Genomic DNA, 20,725 nt, shown 5'->3' on the forward strand with positions numbered 1-20,725 from the left:
TTAACCACAATTTTGATTCCAGAACTAACTTACAAACTCATGTTTTCCTTTCCCAGATCATACTGAAATAATGGTCAAGAGTGGAATAGAGCAGCAGGAAGATTCACAGAAGATAGCAAAGCATTCATATTGTACATACTATCCAGTCTCCTCCTCTATAGAGTTGCCACAAACTGCATGCTAAAAAAGGATCTTATTCTCTAAATGGACAAACTACAAACTCTTAGAAAGCTAGTGCTGCTATATTATACATTGATAATATATATGGTATGCTTAATATATTCCAACATAAAATAGTTAACTACCTGATACCAGCTGTGATGTTAGTGGGTAAAGTTTACTTTTTAATATTTTGTATACCTGGCTACCACTTGACAATAATGTCTTATCTAGGTTCACATCCAAATCAGAGGGATTAGCCCCGTCAGTTCATATATTTTAACTGCTGAAAAATATTTAAAATTGACAAAAGATTGTTTTCTTGTCTTATGGCGAATATAACATATTAGATTGTGAATTGTAACACATTATTCTAGCCATATATAGTTCCCCCCTTTTGTAGAGAAGACCAAGAAGAAAAAGCATTCTCAAACATGGAAACAAAGCTTATGTTAAAGCACAAATTCAAAGCCTACAGTCTCACGCCCCGTGTATCAAAAGAGAAATAAAAAGAAAAAACACAGTTGTGTTGGAATACAGTAGTTGGGATAAAAAAAAAAAAAAAAAAGCAAAACAAAAGACAAAAAAGGAATCATTTGCACAGTATGACTGTCATACACAAGAAAGTCTTGAATATTTTTATTTTAGTTTTGAGTGTATGATGTTTTTTAACCAAGACTTTGCAAAAGTGCCTAAATTTCACCACAGTACAACAAACGCATGCAACTGATGCCAACCTCCCAGTTACCAACAAATGTTCTTTTCAAAAATGCAATCAAAGGTTAAAAAATATAGCATGTTGGGTATCCAGGTTATTGCAGGAAGACAAGGCATCCGAGGAGGAGTTTTCTTAGATAATCGAATGTACAAATGAATATATATATCAGTCACAACATAAGGGTGACTCTAATCTATATATAACATATTACATTTTTTAAATGTAGTAAATAGTTTTATTTTGACCCTGCTAAGTGCTTGAGAGACCTGCAAAACACTGCAGAGCAATGCATTACAGGCCTTCCCACACTTGACCATGAGGCAACAGCATGCAGCAGTGAAAGATACCTACAGTATGACTGCCGCAGAGATGCTTGTATACAGGGTCTATAGTGCTATACTTTTTTATAATTGGATTAAGAGAGTTGTAACAGGATTACAGCACAAGAGTAAAGAAAATTGTGTTTTAAAGCATATTTTATGTCTGAAAAGTTATGAAGAGTTGTTGCTTAGGAAACATACTGAAAAAAAAAATACCTATGATAAAGCAGATTTTTGATGTTTACTTTTACAATAGGCAGTTGATTTACATGGTAATGTCTGTACATTTATTATGTAATTTAGTTAATAAGTTTATTTCAAGCACTATTGTACCAAATATTTCATGTTTCTATGTTGCACATTTGTCACACTAAGTATGTTGTTGATAAATTATGGATATCAGAAGAGGACAGCTGTTATACCTGGATAGTATACTTAAGTGTTAGAAATATGTTATTTTTTTCTCTTGTAAAAAGACAATATTAGTGATTGCAGTATTTTAAGAAAATTTCAAAAGTTGAATGTAAGCTATTTTTAATGTGGACAGCCTGTTCTTAAAGAAGGCGCTGTAATTCTATTATTGGTAATCAGGAAAAGACTGCCTTTATTTTTATTTTATTTTTTATTTTGTATTATATGTAAAATGTTTAATTTCTGCTCTTATATTAAAGAAGCAGATCTGATTACTCGACAGAACTATATCAAAATCCACTTGAAAAGGAGTATTTTAATATTGCTTATATCACTATAAACCTGTATCTTTAAAGAAAAAGTTGACTTATATGAAAGTTGATGCTCTATACTGATATTTTTTACTATGTTTTGAATTGTTTTAACATTATTTGTTCCTTGACTTCTCCAGTAAGCAGCCATAATTTACCTTTGTCACCTCAACCAGCTAGCCATATGTTGACAACATCCTACAGTATATACGAATAAACATTGCATTGCCAGTGACCATAAATATAAAGAATAGAACGTACAAGTTTGATACAAAGTTGCATGCTATGCCCAACCTAATGGGTACTTGGAACAGCCCCTACTTTGGTCAGCTGACACATCTTTCACCCTTAATTTGCCAACGGTGAAAATCATTAAGATGAAAAATGCTTGAACAATAAATACTTCAACATAAAGGTTTATATTAGTGATTGTAAGAAAAACATATATTTTTTCACCAACCACTTCCAGGTTACAGCATCATACTACTCCCAGTCCTTATACAGTATATCTCATTTTGAATTGGGGTGTAAAATTATAAGGATATAAATGGTTGCCCTCTGTTTTAATTTTTACTTATAAATATATATATGTATATTTTATTATTTTAAAAAAATTACTTTTGGATGATATTTTTGTGTTTTGTATTTTTGTTCTTGTAATGTCCTCTAATTAAAGTAGCCTCTTCAAAAAAACATAAGGCATTTAATACTTCTATTAAAGTACAGCAGTAGAAGGACACAACTGGTTAAATCGCAAGATGCATACATATAAGTGTTCTATAAACAACACAGTGAAGGACATTTATCAAAACTGTTGCACAGAAAACTATGCAAAATGTCAGATCAGCATTGTCTATTACAGTTTAGAAAAATAAGAGCAAATGTGATTGGTATGCATAGTACAAGTTTTTGGATGGTTACCTGTGCATCAGTTTTCAGAAATGTACCCCAATATGTAATCACAGTGCTCGCTAATCAATATCCAGCCGTATGTTTTATCAATATACTACAATTCTTAAGCCGTAGTATTGTTGCCTCTTATAATGAATATTGGTTCATCATGGACTTTTAAAGCACTGAAACTCTGTATGTGGTTGACATCACTACAGGACCTTTGAGAAACTAAATGTCCTAGGATTGGTGAAGACATAGTGTTTGTATTTTATATAACTTGAAAACAAGACCAGCACCAAAATTCCCAACCTTACTCTGTCACTGATCTTCATTAATGTGGTTGCAAAAGTCTCAAGAAAACAATGCCAACATTTTGCATCTGCACTGTCCTACTTCAAGGTCTTCTCTTTGTATGGGGATGTAAAATATTGCAAAAGTTTAATAAATTATTTTGGTGCAGGAATTGTTCTTGTTCATATTTATTTTTATAATGGAGACATTGACCATATGATAAAACATCACACTATTGACTATGACATATCCGACACTGGATAATGATCCAGCAAATATGGAAAGGTAAAGCAAGCCTATCGTGTTTCCCAATGTACTATATAACATATACAGTCATTAGGGCCGATGCAGAGTTGGAACATACAAGTGTTTGCAGAGCGTATCTTAGCCCTGTGCACTTATCTAGGCAATGTTCAGTAATGGCGTGATGATGGAATTGTGGGCTGTGCAGTGTTGTCCGGAGATATTTTCAGATGGATCTGTTGCAGCAAAGATAGGGCTGGTAAAGGTGTACACTGATGATAGCTATGTATCCAAGGAAAGGATAGGGGCAGTCCAGGTGCAAAGATGCATACAGTATAGCTCAGAATATGACCAAAGGTGGGAGTAATTACATTCAACTCTACATCAGCCTCATTGGGTTCTACAATAGAATGTTGATTGTAGCTCTACAAAACAGAGCAGTCCCAGTTTTATGCATATGTCCCTCTGATGAGGTAGGTACAGTAGGTGTTGGACAAACTCACACCGTTGTCCTGTGGTGATTGTGCAATTCACAAAGTAGAATGTGTGGTACAGTGGTTCTCATATCTCAGACATGGAAAAATATAATGTGTGCACTGGGTTTAAAATGAGCCATTTTATCAAGTATAAAACTCACCCTTTATCCCATTCAGTGAGCACTTTGGACAGTCTTGCACCCTTGTCCTAGAGTGGTTGCAAAGGCAATGGGATGTCATTAGGATGCTCCCTAAATCTTGGTTGACCCTGGAAAAAGATACATAAAAGTGGGCATCACTTATACAGGTGGCTTTGATTTTGGTGTGTCAATCACACTGACCTTTGTACAGAAGTATATGCACTCTGGAAATCCTTTTCCTCACCCGCTGTCCGTCATTTCATTTTAGGACCACAGATAAAAAGTAAGCCAAAGTCTGGTCAGGAAAAATAATGATTTAAATAACGCTAAACCCCATCCTGCGAAGCATGAAACTGTTTTTTTATAGAGCTACAGGTTACTATTTTCTCTCCCACATCTTTCTTATGTTGCTTCTTATTTTTTCTTTCTTTTGATGTTTTCATTTTTTACTACTTATTTGACGTGCTTTATCATTATGTAAAAAATCTCCCCAAACCTGACTTTATTTGACTTTTTAGAATAAATCATTTTTTAAAAGCACATATTCTGCATTATATATTCTTTTTTTAATGATTTTACTTAATATATGACATATTCATGCATCTTGGATCTACATTTATCTGTGCTCCTAAAACAAATGTTTGGACATCGGGTTATTAAATGAATGTCCATGGTACATGTATTTTTCTACAAAGGAGAGTGAGATTTATACACCAAAATCAAAGTAACTGTATAAGTGGCGCACACTATGAGCTTGATTCAGAGATGTACGCAAACAGTTTGAGTACAACTCCGATAGTGAGAGATCTACACATATACAGCACTGTGCATGTGCAGATATATGTGTGCAAGATTATGTTCGGGCATGATTCTGATTTGTAAGCAGAGCAAAAAAGGCAAACAACTGGGCAAAACCATGTTGCAGGGAGTTAGATTTGGGTAGGGTGTGTTCAACCTGAAATCTAAATTGCAGTGTAAAAAATAAAGCTGTTTTAACATTTGTGGGCTACATGCAAAAGCAGCAAGTATTTACTCTGCACAGAAAATATACAACCCACCCAAATCTAAATCTCTCTGCACATGTTACATCTGCCCCACTTGTAGTACAACATGGTTTTTCCCAGGTGCTTGCTTTTTTGCTTTTCTTACAAACATGAATCATGCCTTCAGTGCTCCTAAGCCACAGCACTGTTTGTGTGTGGGGATGGGGCGGTGATGGGGTCCGTCTTGTGGGGGTTGCCAAGGTCAGTGTCTGCATCTTTCAACACATATTTACTGGCCTCAACTACAGAGATGAGACGGCCATTTGGAGAAGCCTTAGGCTTCCTCAGATGACCGATGGTCTCGATGGTGATCCGATGCTGTGTCTGCAGATGCAGCATTCGTATCTGCAATGCCAGCAGTGGGCATCTTTTACCCTCAGGCACTTCCTGCGGCATTAGCAAATATTTGCATCGCTGGTGAGTCTAAAGGTGCAGCAGTGATGAAGAGACTGTACAACTCTGAATCACCTCCTATGTAAGTATTTATGTATCCTTCTCCTGGGTCTACTGAATTATAAAGGCAACTCTTAATGACACCCCTGTTGCAGCCACCCTGGAATTGTCCAAAATGCTCACCAACTGGCATAAAGGATGCGTTTATACTTGATAAATTTGCTCATTTTACATCCAGTCTACATCTATTTCTGGTTATCGGATACATTTGGACATTCATAAAGATTCATAATCATTAACCTGTTTATATGAGACTATGACCATGTTATCATAGTCAGAAAATTGTTAAGAAAAATCATTCTTTGCTAAAGAAAGTGCAGTTCAGGGTATAACATTTCTACAGCATATTTCAGAATTAGCTGCCTTTATTTATTAGACATCTGATCATATCTCACCATGCTGTTTTTGCTGGAGAACAAAAGCCCACTTCTATTTTAATGCCATGGGGGTATTGAGTTATCGGCAATGTGCGGTAACTAATGTACAGCTACATTACAGATTTTTCTACACACCTCTATATGTTTTGCTACCAGTCTTGACATTTGCCACAATTTATTGATGATAAAAAATGTTTTAAATAAATATCAAAGCAAGAAGCAAAATGTAAATGCAGCTGATGAATTTAGAACTTGCTGTTAAGACACATTAGGGGACATTTATGAAACATTTCCATAAGAAACTGCATAGAAGAGCTAGCCAGAACAAGGAATCAACACTATTCTTTCATTTTTTTAAACTGTTCTAGAGATGTAATCTGATTGGCTGTTATTGGAACACCCTCTTACCCGCAGAACAGTTTAAAAAACATACAGAGTACAACTGCTATGATAAATGGCATTATTTTCACTATACTACAGATAGAACAGAGTCCTTTACTAACATGGTGCACATGTGCCGAAAACCAAAGCTGCCTGAATTAATTATATAAAATGCATTGCTTCTTGGATCTTCTCCACACAAACAAAACTGTACTTCGATTTGGTATATTCTGCCATTCAAGATAGCATTGCAAGGTCTACATGTGAGCAGCAGACATCCCCCTTCCTCCACTAAAGTAGCTTCATCAAAGTACTGTCTTTTATTATATGTTTGATCGCCACGGGGTGGTCAACCTAATACATATGGCTCTTCAGGATAGGGCACGCATACACTTTAGTAATGCATTTCACGGGCACACTGCCCTCGTCCTCAGACTATGCCAATGTAAATTAAAAATGTTGCGTGTAAGAGACTTATAAAGCAATTTAAATATACTGATGCTATAAGGAACATTAAACCCGCATTAAGATCCTAGAGCCAATATTGTGAGGTTGATATACTCACTGCACACATGACCATACCGATGACAGAATGGGTAAGAGTAAGAAGGGTATATCCTAGCATTGGGAGAATGAAGGGTGTGTGCAGGAGAATGAGGGTGGAATATGTGTGGTCTTGCACTAGAAGACAGGTGTTTCCTCCAGAGGTGCTCCGCAGCATGGGAGCACTCCTGAAGATAATAGGGCTGTCCACCATGTGGTGTATTTGGTGGCTGTGCTGCTTGTTTAGGGCTGTGGGGGATGTATGTTGCAGCAGAGACAGGCAGCCAGATCAAGGCAAGGCAGTGTATAGGGAAACGGATACTATCAATGCATGTGTGGGGACTTGAGGGGTGGATCTTGAGGTAAGGTGTAAGGAAAGATTATAAAGGTATGGAGTTGGTACAAAAGTGGTGATGGGAGTGTGCATTACAGTGGCTTGGAGGTGAAGACGGCTGGAACAGACAGTATGTGGAAATGATGAAATCACCTAGTATGAGAGTCAGCAGGTCACAAGTTAGGAAATATGCAAACTAGGCGTGAAGTTGTCTGAAATGGACCTAGGGAGTAGTGGTAGCTCCAGAGGTGGGGCTGCGGAGCAGTCCAAAGTTCAAATAGGGAAGCCCAACTTATTGCCACCAACTATCATCCCAAACTGACTCACTGGCAGAGTGTGTGTGTCCCCTATTTGAGCTTTGGACTGCGCTTCAGCTCCACCTCTGCTAGGGAATAATTAATGACAGCACCAGTATGGCACTTTCCATATTAAAGAAGAAACACTATGTCATTTTGGAATCCAGCATTTCTGTCTGTAATGAAGAAATGGGCGTGCACAAAGCTCTCTCTGGAGGTACAATGAGAATAATAATAAACATTTTCTGTAGTAAATTACACTACTCAATTTTTTTGTCTTAGACCGAAATGGATTTGTAGGTTCTACAGTGGGTTCATTTTATTTCTTTTACTTGTCCACTGTAATATGCGGTGTTTATTATAGTGGAAGTGCCATGCTTATGCCAGATACTTTTTAATTAAGGAACCTAAAACTAGCTATGATTGGACCGTTAGGGGACGCACTCTGTAAGCAAAGACCAACCAGAAGAAAGGACTACTGTATGTTGTGGTTGTGATTTTAAAATATAAATCCTTACTATCTTCAAATAAAAACATGAATGCTTTTTAATTCTGTAAGATCATTTGGGTTCTAAAAAAAAGTTAAATGCTTTTAAATAGATATGTGTGAAGACATATGTATCTATGTTAGAAAAATAAGTTATTCACACGTTTTTATTCGGGTATACTCGCTGCTCTGATTTTGCTCCTTCCACTTTTTAGATAATCCAGAAAGTAAATTATGGGAAATTCTATGAATAAAATATATCCTCCGAAGTCCCAAAATGTGTTGCCTGACTGGTGTAATAGCTAATGCCAACTGTTGACATGCATGATCCAACTGTTCTAAATGATTTTAATTAGTCAATATTGTACAAAGAAACAACCCCTCAACTGAATTTTGGACAAAATTACCTGATATTCTTTTGCCTAAATAATCTATAACTACCTCAGCTGTTTTATTATTCGTAATAGTAGTAGTAGTAACATTTCTTATACTTGTAGCTATAAATGTACTAGCCACATATAGACTTTATTTAGCCTGTTAATCTAAGAAACAGCTCCTTTAGACCATATCTCAGGCGTAATGGCATGATATTCTTCTGCCAAATACTCCAAGGAATATCTGTTTGTTTGATTTTTTTGTTGATAAATTATAACAATATGCTGATATTTTGTGTCTTCAAAAGGAGTAGGGGACTGATTCTACCAACATAAAAAAGACCTAATTTCAGACAGTATTTACAGAAAAACTTCATAGTTAGGGAAAACAGTGACGGACAAGGGTGTATCTATCATAGGTGCATTGAGTGCAGCTGTGAGGGGGCACCTTCCCTGTCAGAGTTACATTTGTTATATTCCTTTTTCATTATTGGGGGGGGGGGGGGGTACATAGGTGCCCTTACAAAATGTTGCCTTGGGATCTGCAATATATCTAGTTATGCCCCTTACCTGCTTATTGAAATGTGATATAAAATAAACAGGAGACAATTAAATGCTACATGATATAAGCAGGGGCACTGTTGTATGGCAAAACATGAAGTGGAGGCACTATAGTGTGGCATAATATGAACTATGGGCACTGTAATGTAATGACACGATGTAAACTGGGACATTCTATGTCATAATGTGAATTGGTGGTACTGTGTTGTATAATGTGTACTGGCAGCCCTACAATGTGAAATAATGTGAATTTGCACTACTATGGTTCGCAAAACAAACTAGGCCACTATTATTGGGCATAAAACCAACAACTGCTGCAGAGATGTGCATCTCTAGAACCATTGGGACTGGAGACCCTTAAAAATGTTTTTATGGGGCCCACACACAAAGTTCTGACTACACCACTGGTGACAGAAGAAGGTAAGTAGAAAGTCCTTCAGGATCCACATCCTTAAACATATTTTGAGGGATTAACCTGTTATTCTTTCATACATTATACTTTACATATATGTATTATATCAAGATGGAGAGAGCATAATTATAATATTTCATATCTGTTTCTAGCACATCTCATCTGAAATAATTATAATACAGGGTGGGCTGTATCAAATACAGAAATGTGGTAAATCCTCAGAAAACTGTTTTTGGTGGATTTAACGCATCTCATACGAGGGGTGTGCAAGTTTCTGGATGCATATAAAGTACTATATTTACAAACAAAGTGAACATTACATTTTTTCAAAGTATTCGCTATAGGAGTCAGCAAAGTTGTATGCACTCAAACCGCTTGGTGAATGCAGCTGTACCAATCCGAAGCAGGTACAGTATGTAATCTACATGCTTGATGACGGTCTCCACAGCAGCATCGAGTGACTCAGAATGAATCCCATGCATCTGGCACTTGATTTATGGGAACACAAGTCACAGGGGGCCAGATCTGGACTGTATGGTGGATGACCAAGCTCCTAGATGTGTTCATGGGGCAGAAAATTCACAACTTTCCTGGGCTTGTGGGTAGGTGCATTGTTGTGATGGAGAAGCACCATGAACGTGAATTCTTGGATGGTGCCTAGAAATGGCTTCCAGCACTGGTGGAACAAGTCGCCAGTGATGGTGCACTGCTGCACAATTGGTACGGTAGCTACATGACCAGTTTTGGCCGCAAAAACAGCCACCATCTGCTTGGCCATGCTGCACTCATGTCAGAACGTTTGTGACTGTGCACCTCCACTGGGCCAACTATTGTTTGGTCTCGCTTTTCAAACTAGATTCACCGCCACTGATGATCTCACAGAGTTTGGGCGACTGCCATCAAACCTGGCCAGCATGTTACGACATCAAGTCACCCGAGCTTCCTACTGCTCTAAAGTCAGCTGATGAGGCACCCAGTGTGCAGAAACCTTGCTCTGGCCATGCTTTTCATGGAGTATCAAGCGGATGGATCCAGATAACATGCCTATCTCCTATAGTCACCCTTGCGTCCACCTCAACTATGGCCCGCACGGGAGCAATGTTTTTCTTGGTGATGTCGGCCGCAGCGCTCCTCATTTTCCATGGACCATCTCCTGCACCGAAATTCTGCAAACCACTCAAACGCAGTGGTTCGGGGTGGTGCTTCCTGCCCAGAAGCAGCTGGCAGTCAGTCAAAACTCTCCTGCTTTTCTTGCTTTCTTTCTTTGACTGGACGCCGCCGAGAGCCCTCACCACCTCACATCCCGCCATCACAGAATGGAGTTTAGGCCACACGGGACCTGGCCAATTAGGGGATTCCCGCTTACCGTAAGTAACTGCCTGTTACTGACTCCATCCACTGCACAGTGGGCAGGTACTCTGCGGCCACCACCAGACTCCTCCTTCCCATGGCATCTGGAACCACGGTTCTGCTCTGTATGCGTCAACACGCTGTTTTACCACACCTGTGTGGTGTTGATAAATCCCCATTAGTCGCTTGCCCAAGCACGGCAGGGTAGCTTGCGGAAGGTGGAACTTTGAGACGCTGGGTGTACCCAAAACAGCCGAAGACTGGAGCTATGTTTAGCATAACCCTGCAGGTCACAAGATGAAGCAGTCGTCTTGAGGCAAAAGATATTTATTTGCTCAAATAGTTCTTTAAGATGTTTACAGCAGACAGAAGATGGTATAATACCTCTGAGGCACGCAGGCTCCCCCTTTTTATCTCAATTCTACCCACAGTAGCACAGGGGGGAAGTCCGCCCTGGGTTCTTTTCCAGCCAATCAGGATATCTTACAAAATATAAATAAATACATTTCAAAAGGATATAACTGCATAAATCAATTTCCTCCTTCCTGTCACACAGACAACATTTGGTGTTGTTTAAACTTTACCCTTTACTACCTGGTAATTTACAATTCTACAATTAATCACACAGATTATATAGTTTATACAGTAGTGTCTGTATTTGTAATAAATGGTACAGGAAAACAACTTATACAAATTGTTTGCCCCTGCCATTCACGTATCTAGAGTAAATATACAGGAAATCATTGAAAACAAACAGATTTTCCCAATAGCACAGTCACACAAAGGACCCCCCTAGGGGTCATTTCACAGGAAGTGCTGTAACCAAAGAAAGTGGTGACGATCCCACCACCCAGATAATTTCCTAGGACCACATCAGTTGGGAGACCATCCATGATAGCAACTTCTCTCAACTCTGGTCCAGCTCCCCAGTCCAGGTAGACTCTTGCCATGGGAACCTCTTTCTCTGTCTCATCTGCCATGGTGACCTTGGCAGTGCCACTACAGTGATAGAGGCCCCAGAGTCTCTTAGGTCTTCCCCCTGCAGGGATCCCACGTGGACCAGCTGCAGGTGACTCCACATATTGTGTAGCGGCAATTTGCCTATGCAGGTGACTCTCCGCAGAGTGCACCTGTTTCTTGCCACACTTCATCAGACTGACTGGAGGGGAAACAGTCTCTGTAGGCTCATCTCCACTCGTTAAACAAGCAAGTCGGGCTCCAGCACTCGGATTTGGGACACAAGTCTGGGGAGCTTAGGTGTCCGGAACAGTTCATCCTCAGATGTCCGATTTTCCAGCAGCCATAGCACTTCTCCAGTTGCGGCACCGATGGTCACCAATCACTTGCAGGGACGCTGCGGTGCAGTTGTTAGCCAAGAGCACCCGGGTTGGAAGATGCTTGTTTTTGGGGGTGATGAGCTGAAGAAGGGTGTCCCCCTGGTAGTACAGTCCTTTAGGGCTTGCTGCTGGTCGGGCGCTTCTGCCAGTGTGGCTGAATTGCCACATACTTGTTGGCTAACTGGGCAGCCATCTTTAAGCTGGATGGCTCCCAGTCTAGCACCCACTCCTTCACTTCTGGTGCGCACCTGCGATAGAACTACTCCCTGCACATCAGGTCAATCAGTGCGTACCATGTAGAGGCCTTGGATTCCTCTACCCACTTCACGTTCTGCCGCAGCTGGCTGGCGAACTGCACATGGGTGCTGCTTGGAGTCTTGGGCAAGTCCCGGAGCTTTTTCATGTAGGACTCAAGAGTAATGAGGAATTGTTAGAGGAAGGCCTTTGCGACTTTGTCGTACTTTCCACAGTCCTCAGTAGGCCTCCAAGGACTCTCCATGCAGAGTGGGCACAAGGTGTCTCACCCACTCCGACTTGGGTAAATCATGGAGTTTGCAAGTCCTTTCGAAAACTTGTAAATGTCCATCAATGTCCCCATTACTGTCTGTAAACTTGGAAAACTGAATGCGTCCTGATCTGGGTGCAGCAGCGGACAGCAGCCCTCGGGGTACCATGGCCTGTGGTGCCTGCTCATCACGCCACATCTGGATGATGATCAAGCACTCTTGCTCCATTACCCTTTCCCCCAATTCCGCTAGCCGATCCGCTAAGCTATCCGTACCACCCCCCTCTGAGATGCTGGGATCCTGGCCTTAATAAGGATTGCTGGGAAATATGGCTGCTGTTAGAGGGGGCGGGGATTGTGGATCTCACTAGGTCTGTAGGAATGTTCTCTGTTGGGACGTCCTCTTGGATGCGGACGCCTTCAGTGCTTTCCACCTCCTCCCAACTTCACTCCTCCAAGCTCATGAGCACCGCCCTCAGGACACTTTTGGATGCGTTGCAAGGGATCTGCGCACCCTTATCCCGATACACAATCTCCAAATCATCCTTAGACATTCCTCTGAAGTCCGCCATCTTGTGTGTTCTCCTGCGCTGCAGTTATTCCTCTCCTGAGTAACTCTGCTTCTGCAATCCCACTGTTATGCCACCAATTTCTGTGACCAGACGCCACCGAGAGGCCTCACCGACTCGCGTCACGCCATCACAGAATGGAGTTTAGGCCACATGGGACCTGGCCAATTAGAGGATTCCCGCTTACCATAAGTAACCGCCTGTCACTGACTCCACCCACTGTGCAGTGGGCTGGTATTATGCTGTCACCACCAGACTCCTTCCCGTGACGTCTGGAATCATGGTTCTGTTCTGTATGCGTGGACACGCTGTGTTACCACACCTGTGTGGTGTTGACAAATCCCCACTAGTCGCTTGCCCAAGCACAGCAGGGTAGCTGGCGAAAGGCAGAGCTTGAGATGCTGGGTGTACCCAAAACAGCCAAAGAATGGGGCTATGTTTGGCATAACCCTGCAGGTCACAAGATGAAGCAGTCGTTTTAAAGCAAAAGATGTTTATTCACTCAAATAGTTCTAAAAAGAATTCTTCCCTAAGGGGCACAGCAATACAGCAGGAAGTTTACAGCAGACAGAAGATGGTATACTTCTGAGGCACGGAGGCCCCCTCTTTTTATCTCAATTCTACACACAGTACCACAGGGGGTAAGCTCACCCCGTGTTTTTTTCCATCCAATCAGGATATCTTACAAAATTTAAATAAATCAATTTCAAAAGGATATAACTGCATAAATCAATTTCCTCCTTCCTGTCACACAAAGTTTGGTGTCATTTAAACTTCATCCTTTACCACCTGGTAATGTACAATTCTCCTTTGATCACACAGATTCTATAGTTTATACAGTAGTGTCTGTTTTTGTAATAAATGGTACAGGAAAACAACTTATACAAAGTATTCAAATTGTTTTCCCCTGCCATTCACGTATCTGGAGTGAATGTACAGGAAATCATTGAAAACAAACTGATTTTCCCAATAGCACACCCACACAAAAGACCCACTAGGGGTAATTTCACAGGAAGTGCTGTAACTGAAGTATTGGTCATTTCACTCTTACACCTTCTCACAGGAACTGCAGAACTCAAGCATATTACCTGCTGTGCCCTGACCAGCATCAAATGGTCTTATCACACTAGGAGGTTACTTAGCATATGACTTCCTATGTGAGAGTGTACTATGAACAATCACTAAGAGCTTAGATACAAATACATTATAAAACGTGCAGTCTATAACTCTCCAACTGCACACAGTGCATTGATATAACACGAAGACACATTTTTAAACACTCCGCTCCCGACACTGTCAGTACATTTCAAATATGACGCCTAGTGCCGGTCCACAGTTAAAAGTGGCACCAAGCGCCCATTGTCGTCTGAAATGGTGTCAGGCACGGAAGGTTAACCCCTTCAGTGCCGCGGCTGCCATTACACGTGTGGCCGACAGGATCTACGGCCTTTCTTTAATAAATAATTCAATATATGGAACTTAATCTAGAACTACATGTAGTCCTCGTAGTACCAGAAAATATAATGAAGGATGCTAATCCCCTCTGATCTTTCAACCTTAGACTGGGGCTACACTTACTGTTTAGGTTTTGTGTTCACACAGATCCTATTCTGCCGTATGTCATGAGATTAGCAGGCAGAGCTTCAAAAAAGGAAGCCACTACATATGTATATATATATATATATATATATATATATTATAAAAATCAGGCAAAACATTAAAACCACTGATGGGTAAAGTGAATAACATTGATTATCTTGTTACAATGGCATCTGTCACAGGGTGGGATATATTAGGCAGCAAGTGAACAGTTAGCTGTTGATGTGTTAGAAGTAAGATAAATGGGCAAGTGTAAGGATCTGAGTGACTTTTGACAAGTGCCAAATTGTATTGGCTATATGCCTGGGTCAGAGCATCTAAAAAATGGCAGGTCTTGCGGTGTGTTCTCTGTATGCAGTGGTTAGTACCTACCAAAAGTGGCCATAGGAAGGACAACCAATGAACCAGTGACAAGGTCATGGGTGACCTGACCAAGACTCATTGATGCGTGTGGGTAGTGAAGACTAACCTGTCTTGTCTGATCCCACAGGACATCTACTGTAGCATAATTTGCTGAAAAAGTTAATGCTGGCTATGATAGGTGTCAGAACACACAATGCATCACAGCTTGTTGTGTATGGGGCTGCGTAGCCTCAGACCAGTCAAAGTGTCCATGCTGACACCTGTCTATCACTGCACCTACAAGGGACATGTGAGCATCAGAACTGGACCATGGAGCAATGGAAGAAGGTGGGCTGGTCAGATGAATCATGTTTTATTTCACATCATGTGGACGGCTGGATGAAAGTGCATTGTTTACCTGGGGAAGAGATGGCACCAGGATGCACTATGGGAAGAAGACAGGCCAGCAGAGGCAGTGTGATGCTCTGGCCAATGTTCTGCTGGAGAACCTTAAGTCGTGGCATTCATGTGGATGTTACTTTGACACGTACCCCCTACCTAAACTGTTTGTTGCTCACAAAGTAGACCTCTATAGTATCTGGACTGGTGACAAGCTTGAATATCTATTGCCACTGTCAAAAAGCAGGGAGAAAGTCTAGGTTTCAGTTAATAAGTTCATTCAATGGTTTTGATGCAACCCTGGTCATACTGTACCTGCTATAAATGATTGCAAAATTACAAGCATTAATATTGTCCTTCCAACAGTAGGAAATCAATTCTGTTATTAACCAACTTTTATCATAACCACATTTTTCACTGCCGGTTGAATCTCCAATATCCAAAATTCTGAAATATGGAAATTCCAAAATATGCGAGACTGAGATAGTTACACCTTTGCTTTCTGATGGTTCAATAACTTTGTTACATGTACTAAATGATTAACAAAATATTCCTTCAGGCTGTGTGTATAAGATGTATATGAAACATAAATGCATTCTGTGTATAGACTCTAATCCCATCCCCATGATATGCAAATATTCCAAAATACAGAAAAATCCAATATACTCCTGGTCCCAAGCATTTTGGATATGGGAGACTCAACATGTAATACATGTAATCCAAGTCTATTTATGTGAGTGTGCTAACTGGGTGTGGTTCAGTAGATCTACAGTAAAAAGATAGGCAGTCAATAGGTCAAACTAAATGGTCGACATGCAAAAGGTCGACAGGGTCAAAAGGTCAACATGAAAATGGTCTACATAAAAATGGTCAACACACGTTTTTTGTGTCATTTTATGTTTCACTGTATCTAAACCAAATTAGCATATGCCCTTGTGGGTGCCACGCTTCGGGCACGGTTAGTATTCCTAATCATAGTCCATGTGGATGGTAAATGATTATAAAGTTGAAAAAAAGATATATTTTTTTAAATTGTGTCGACAATTGTCATGTCAACCTTTTGAACCTGTCGACCTTAAGCACTGTCTTGCTTTTATCTGTTGACCTTTTGACCCTGTCGACCTTTTGCATGTCAACCATTTGGGGTCAACCTATTGACTGTGAATCTTTTTACTGTAGATCTATCAACTAGATACCGCTTTCCCTGATGCTTTGTAACACAGGCCCTCATTCCGAGTTGATCGCTCGCTAGCTACTTTTTGCAGCCGTACAAACGCATAGTCGCCGCCCGCGGGGAGGGGAGTGTATTTTCGCTTTGCAAGTGTGCGATCGCATGTCCAGCTGAGCGGGACGAAAACGTTTTTTTCAGTTTCAGAGTAGGTCTGAACTTACTCAGCTCTTGCAATCACTTCAGCCTGTCCGGTCCCGGAATTGACGTCAGACACCCGCCCTGCAAATGCTTGGACACGCCTTAATTTTTCCCTACCACTCCCAGAAAACGGTCAGTTGACACTCATAAATGCCCTCTTTCTGTCAATCTCCTTGCGATCCCCCGTGCGAATGGATTCGTCGCTAGAAGCATTGACCAGCAACGATACTGTTTGTACCCATATGACGTGCATGTGCATTGCGGTACATACGCATGCGCAGTAGTAACCTGATCGCTGCCCTGCGAAAATCGGCAGGGTGCGATCAACTCGGAAAGACCCCCGCAGGCTGAGTGATGTCAACAACTTTGATATAATGTTATTTTATTCTTTATTAGCTTAATATAGCTTCTCACCATTGAGAAAAAATAAGGTGAATTATGCTTTGAACATGTATGGCTAACATACTGTACCTAAGGTGGACTGACACTTTTGTAAGAAATGTAACGTCTGTTGTTTTCATTTCAGTGAAGATAATAGTGAAATATTCTGGCTAAGATCCGCTACTACAAAGAGCTGTGACTGAACATACTAATTAGCGGTTTCAGCTATATGATATGCTGGATCACTAATTGTTGTTTGTACCTTCTGTCATCTAACAGCATTATGCATATTAGAAATGTAAAAGATTACATTGATCTAAAAGCCATATGGTTCTAGGTTGGCTAATTGACCAGCCCATCCAGAAGAGTATAAAATATTCTAAATTACATTTACCATTTAAAAGCTGCTTAAAGTATATCTAAGCTGTTTATACAAAGCTTGTGTGGCCATTTAGGACTAATTACACGACACTAATATGCTGACCTTTGTTAAATGGAAAACAAACCTTATGGCACTTATAGCTGTATAGCCAATATCCAATCTAGACGTAATGGCCGTACATTGTTACACCCAGACTTAAACTAGTCATTAAAGTTAACCAGCACATGCACGGCTGGGTCCCCTCATCGAGTTTTACACAATGAAAACATAAAAATGATTATGTTCTATTCAAACTCCAAACCATTGCATTACCACTTGCATCATTGATATTTGTATTAACACACACAAACAAAACCTCTTTACTCCAGCGCACTCTTTAATGTGGCCTTTTCACTTATAGGAATAAATATATACATCAACAAGTGAAAAAATTGTACTCTGAACAAAATACAAATAAAGTAAATTATAAGAACAATATAAATGGATGATTTTGAATATATAAGGAAATTACACTTTACAGACAAATTATCTGCCTATTTAGTCAAAGTTCAGTAGGAAAAAAAGAAGAGGTATTTTAAAATTATGATTGGAAACCAAAGAAAGTGATGCCGTCAGTCTTTATTTGTTGTTGCCACAGGACTGGGACCATGAGCAGGACTGGTACAACCTGGAGTTTGCATATTATACTAAATAGGAAAGAGAGAGGGCTAATACTAGGCTTGGGACAAGTGTGCTACCTGACTGTGGCAGCTACACAAGGGACGTTTAGGACATTACAGAATGAATGGAGCTTGATGGTTGGGTCAGGAACACTAAGAGTGGGTATTGGCACAATATGTTGTTTCACTCCAATTTGGAATGAAATACCATGCATATCAGGCAGTGTGTATGCCCGATTGCTCATTCCCGAGAGTCTCATGTGGGTTGGGTATGGGATCCTGGTGGTCAAAATACCGATGCCAGAATCCTGACTGTCAGAATGCCGGCAGAGGGGCGAGCGGAATGAAGCCCCTTGCGGGCTTGCTATGCTTGCACAAATATTGGAAAGCTGCTCAATCAGATGTAATATCAGTCAGGTGCTAAAAGGGAGGGGTAATTCTGTGTAAGAAAAAACTATTTGTGTTCCCTAATGCACACTGAGTGAGTAATAATACTACATAATAATCAGATAATACGGAGATCTTAGTTGCGTATATCTGCAGATATAGGGTTAAGCCCCCAGGCCGATCGACAAGGCTTCTCCGTCACTGGGGGTCCCTAATACTAGGTATGGGTCCGGGGTGCAGGACCCCATCATGCCGGCACAGGTCAGCTACCTGAAGCCACCCAGCCATACCGACACAGGGGCCACCGCACCCCATCCCATAAATTTGTGGGGTGCGGTGGCCCCTGTGTCGGTATGGCTGGGTGGCTTCAGGTCGGCACACCCTAACACTTTATTAACACTCATGATTTTCTCTATCACTTTGTATATATTTTTGTATTATTTTAATCACACCACTTACATAGCACTTATGTGCTTCTTATTAACCCTTATTAATTTTCACCTGTGTGCTGACCCGGGGTAGCCGACCTGTGCCGACGTGATGGGGTCCTGCACCCCGGACCCATACCTAGTATTAGGGACCCCCAGTGACGGAGAAGCCTTGTCGATCGGCCTGGGGGCTTAACCCTATATCTGCAGATATACGCAACTAAGATCTCCGTATTATCTGACTATTATGTAGTATTATTACTCACTCAGTGTGCATTAGGGAACATAAATTGTTTGGGCTTGCTATGCTTGCCATGCTGTAGGCTTGGTGGCTCGCTTCGCTCACCACAGGTTCTCTTCCCACTCCATGGGTGTCATGGACACCCAGGAGTGGGAATAGCTGCAGCGGCCCTGCTGGGATTCTGGCGTTGGTATTTTGACCGTCGGGATTCCAACTACATCCCTCTCATGTGATATCTTCTGGTTGGCCGTGCCACACGACCAATCAGAAGATTTTGCATGCCACCCGGTGCAGTTATTGTTCATTAACTCATTCTGGTGTGTACCTCCAATACGATATGTTGGCTTATCAGACGACATATCAGCCAGGAACACATCATTCTAATGTGTATACAGCATAAGGAATAGTACATTGTAGGATAAACACTAGGGATGTGTGCCCTCTGCAGGTGAGATTAGGAATGAATCTGAAAGCCTGTAGACAGAAATAGGTAATTGCAAGGTGGTACTAAGCAGACTTGTGGGTGGTATTCACCGACGGTCACATGACCTCCCCCAAAATCCTGCCCCCTCACTATCCCGACGGTCGGCATGCCGACCAACAGGGACTATTTCCACTCATGGGTGTCCACGACACAGCGTGGCGTGGCGAGCGCAGCGAGCCCACAAGGGGCTTGCTGCACTCGCCCTTCCCCGCCAGGGTCCCGGCATTGGTATGCTGAACGGTGGTCAGGAGACCATTGGTCAGCCATACCACACCCAGACTTGTAGTATGAGCTGTATACAGGAATACACAGGATGTGACAGAATGCACAATTATTAGCAGACAAAGATTAAGTGCAGGTAGGTATTTGTAGCAGTGACGTGCGGTGGGTGGGGTGAGGCAGATCCTTTCCTGTCATACTAACATTTGTGCCAGAGTTTTTACTGTATAAAGTATATGGAAAAAACAAAAAAATATATTAGAAATATCTTCTTTGCATTATTCGAAGTACTTTTATAGCCAAAACTCTAGTAAAAAGTCTATGGCAGATGAGGCAGTTCCTCATCTGTCTATCTTTCTGCACATCTCTCATCAAAACTCATAAAATTTCAGCAATATATGCTTATGCACCTGTGTAAAATGTCCACGTGAACCCTTTGGCTCATATATTGCGTGTAAATCTGGCCCTGGTGCTAGCCATTGCCTCCTGAGCCATTTAGCTCACCGCACGTTCCTGATTTGCAGGGAAAATCCGCAGGTAAGTAAGTGCTGTGTAAGTCAACAGTCAGGTGTGTAGACTGAGGCAGAAAAACACACTGGTGTAATTAGGGAGGGCTGTGCACCAAAATGAATAGTAGAAATAGTAGCAAAGTGCTTGGAGATGGACAAACTGCTTGTAACAGGCATCACTGGCCAGCGTGGGATGGTGCGAAAAAGCCGATCGCACGATCGTTCAAAAGGTGATTGACAGGAAGAGGCCATTTGTGGGTGGCAACTAACCATTTACAGGGAGTGTCTGGAAAAACGCAGGCAGACTCAAGCGTTTTCACGGAGGGTGTCTGACGTCAGCT

General features: G+C 41.2%; 1 protein-coding gene across 15 annotated transcripts in view; it reads left to right on the forward strand.

The window, feature by feature from the left end:
* The window catches only part of MBNL2 (muscleblind like splicing regulator 2), a 363,660-nt gene extending 360,384 nt beyond the window's left edge, over positions 1–3,276 (forward strand). For 9 of the 15 annotated variants that reach the window (XM_063953037.1, XM_063953035.1, XM_063953039.1 and 6 more), the window contains one exon: positions 57–146. Coding sequence is in view for 6 of the 15 variants with exons in the window: in XM_063953038.1 (XP_063809108.1) it covers positions 57–184 (128 nt within the window). In the remaining 9 variants the exon portion in view is untranslated. Of the gene's footprint in view, positions 1–56 lie in introns of all 15 variants that reach the window. The other 6 variants (XM_063953038.1, XM_063953042.1, XM_063953043.1 and 3 more) reach the window with 2 other exon arrangements.
* The last annotated feature ends 17,449 nt before the right edge of the window (positions 3,277–20,725 follow it).

This window comes from Pseudophryne corroboree, chromosome 2 (assembly GCF_028390025.1).
Source record: "Pseudophryne corroboree isolate aPseCor3 chromosome 2, aPseCor3.hap2, whole genome shotgun sequence".
Taxonomy (NCBI): Eukaryota; Metazoa; Chordata; class Amphibia; order Anura; family Myobatrachidae; genus Pseudophryne; species Pseudophryne corroboree.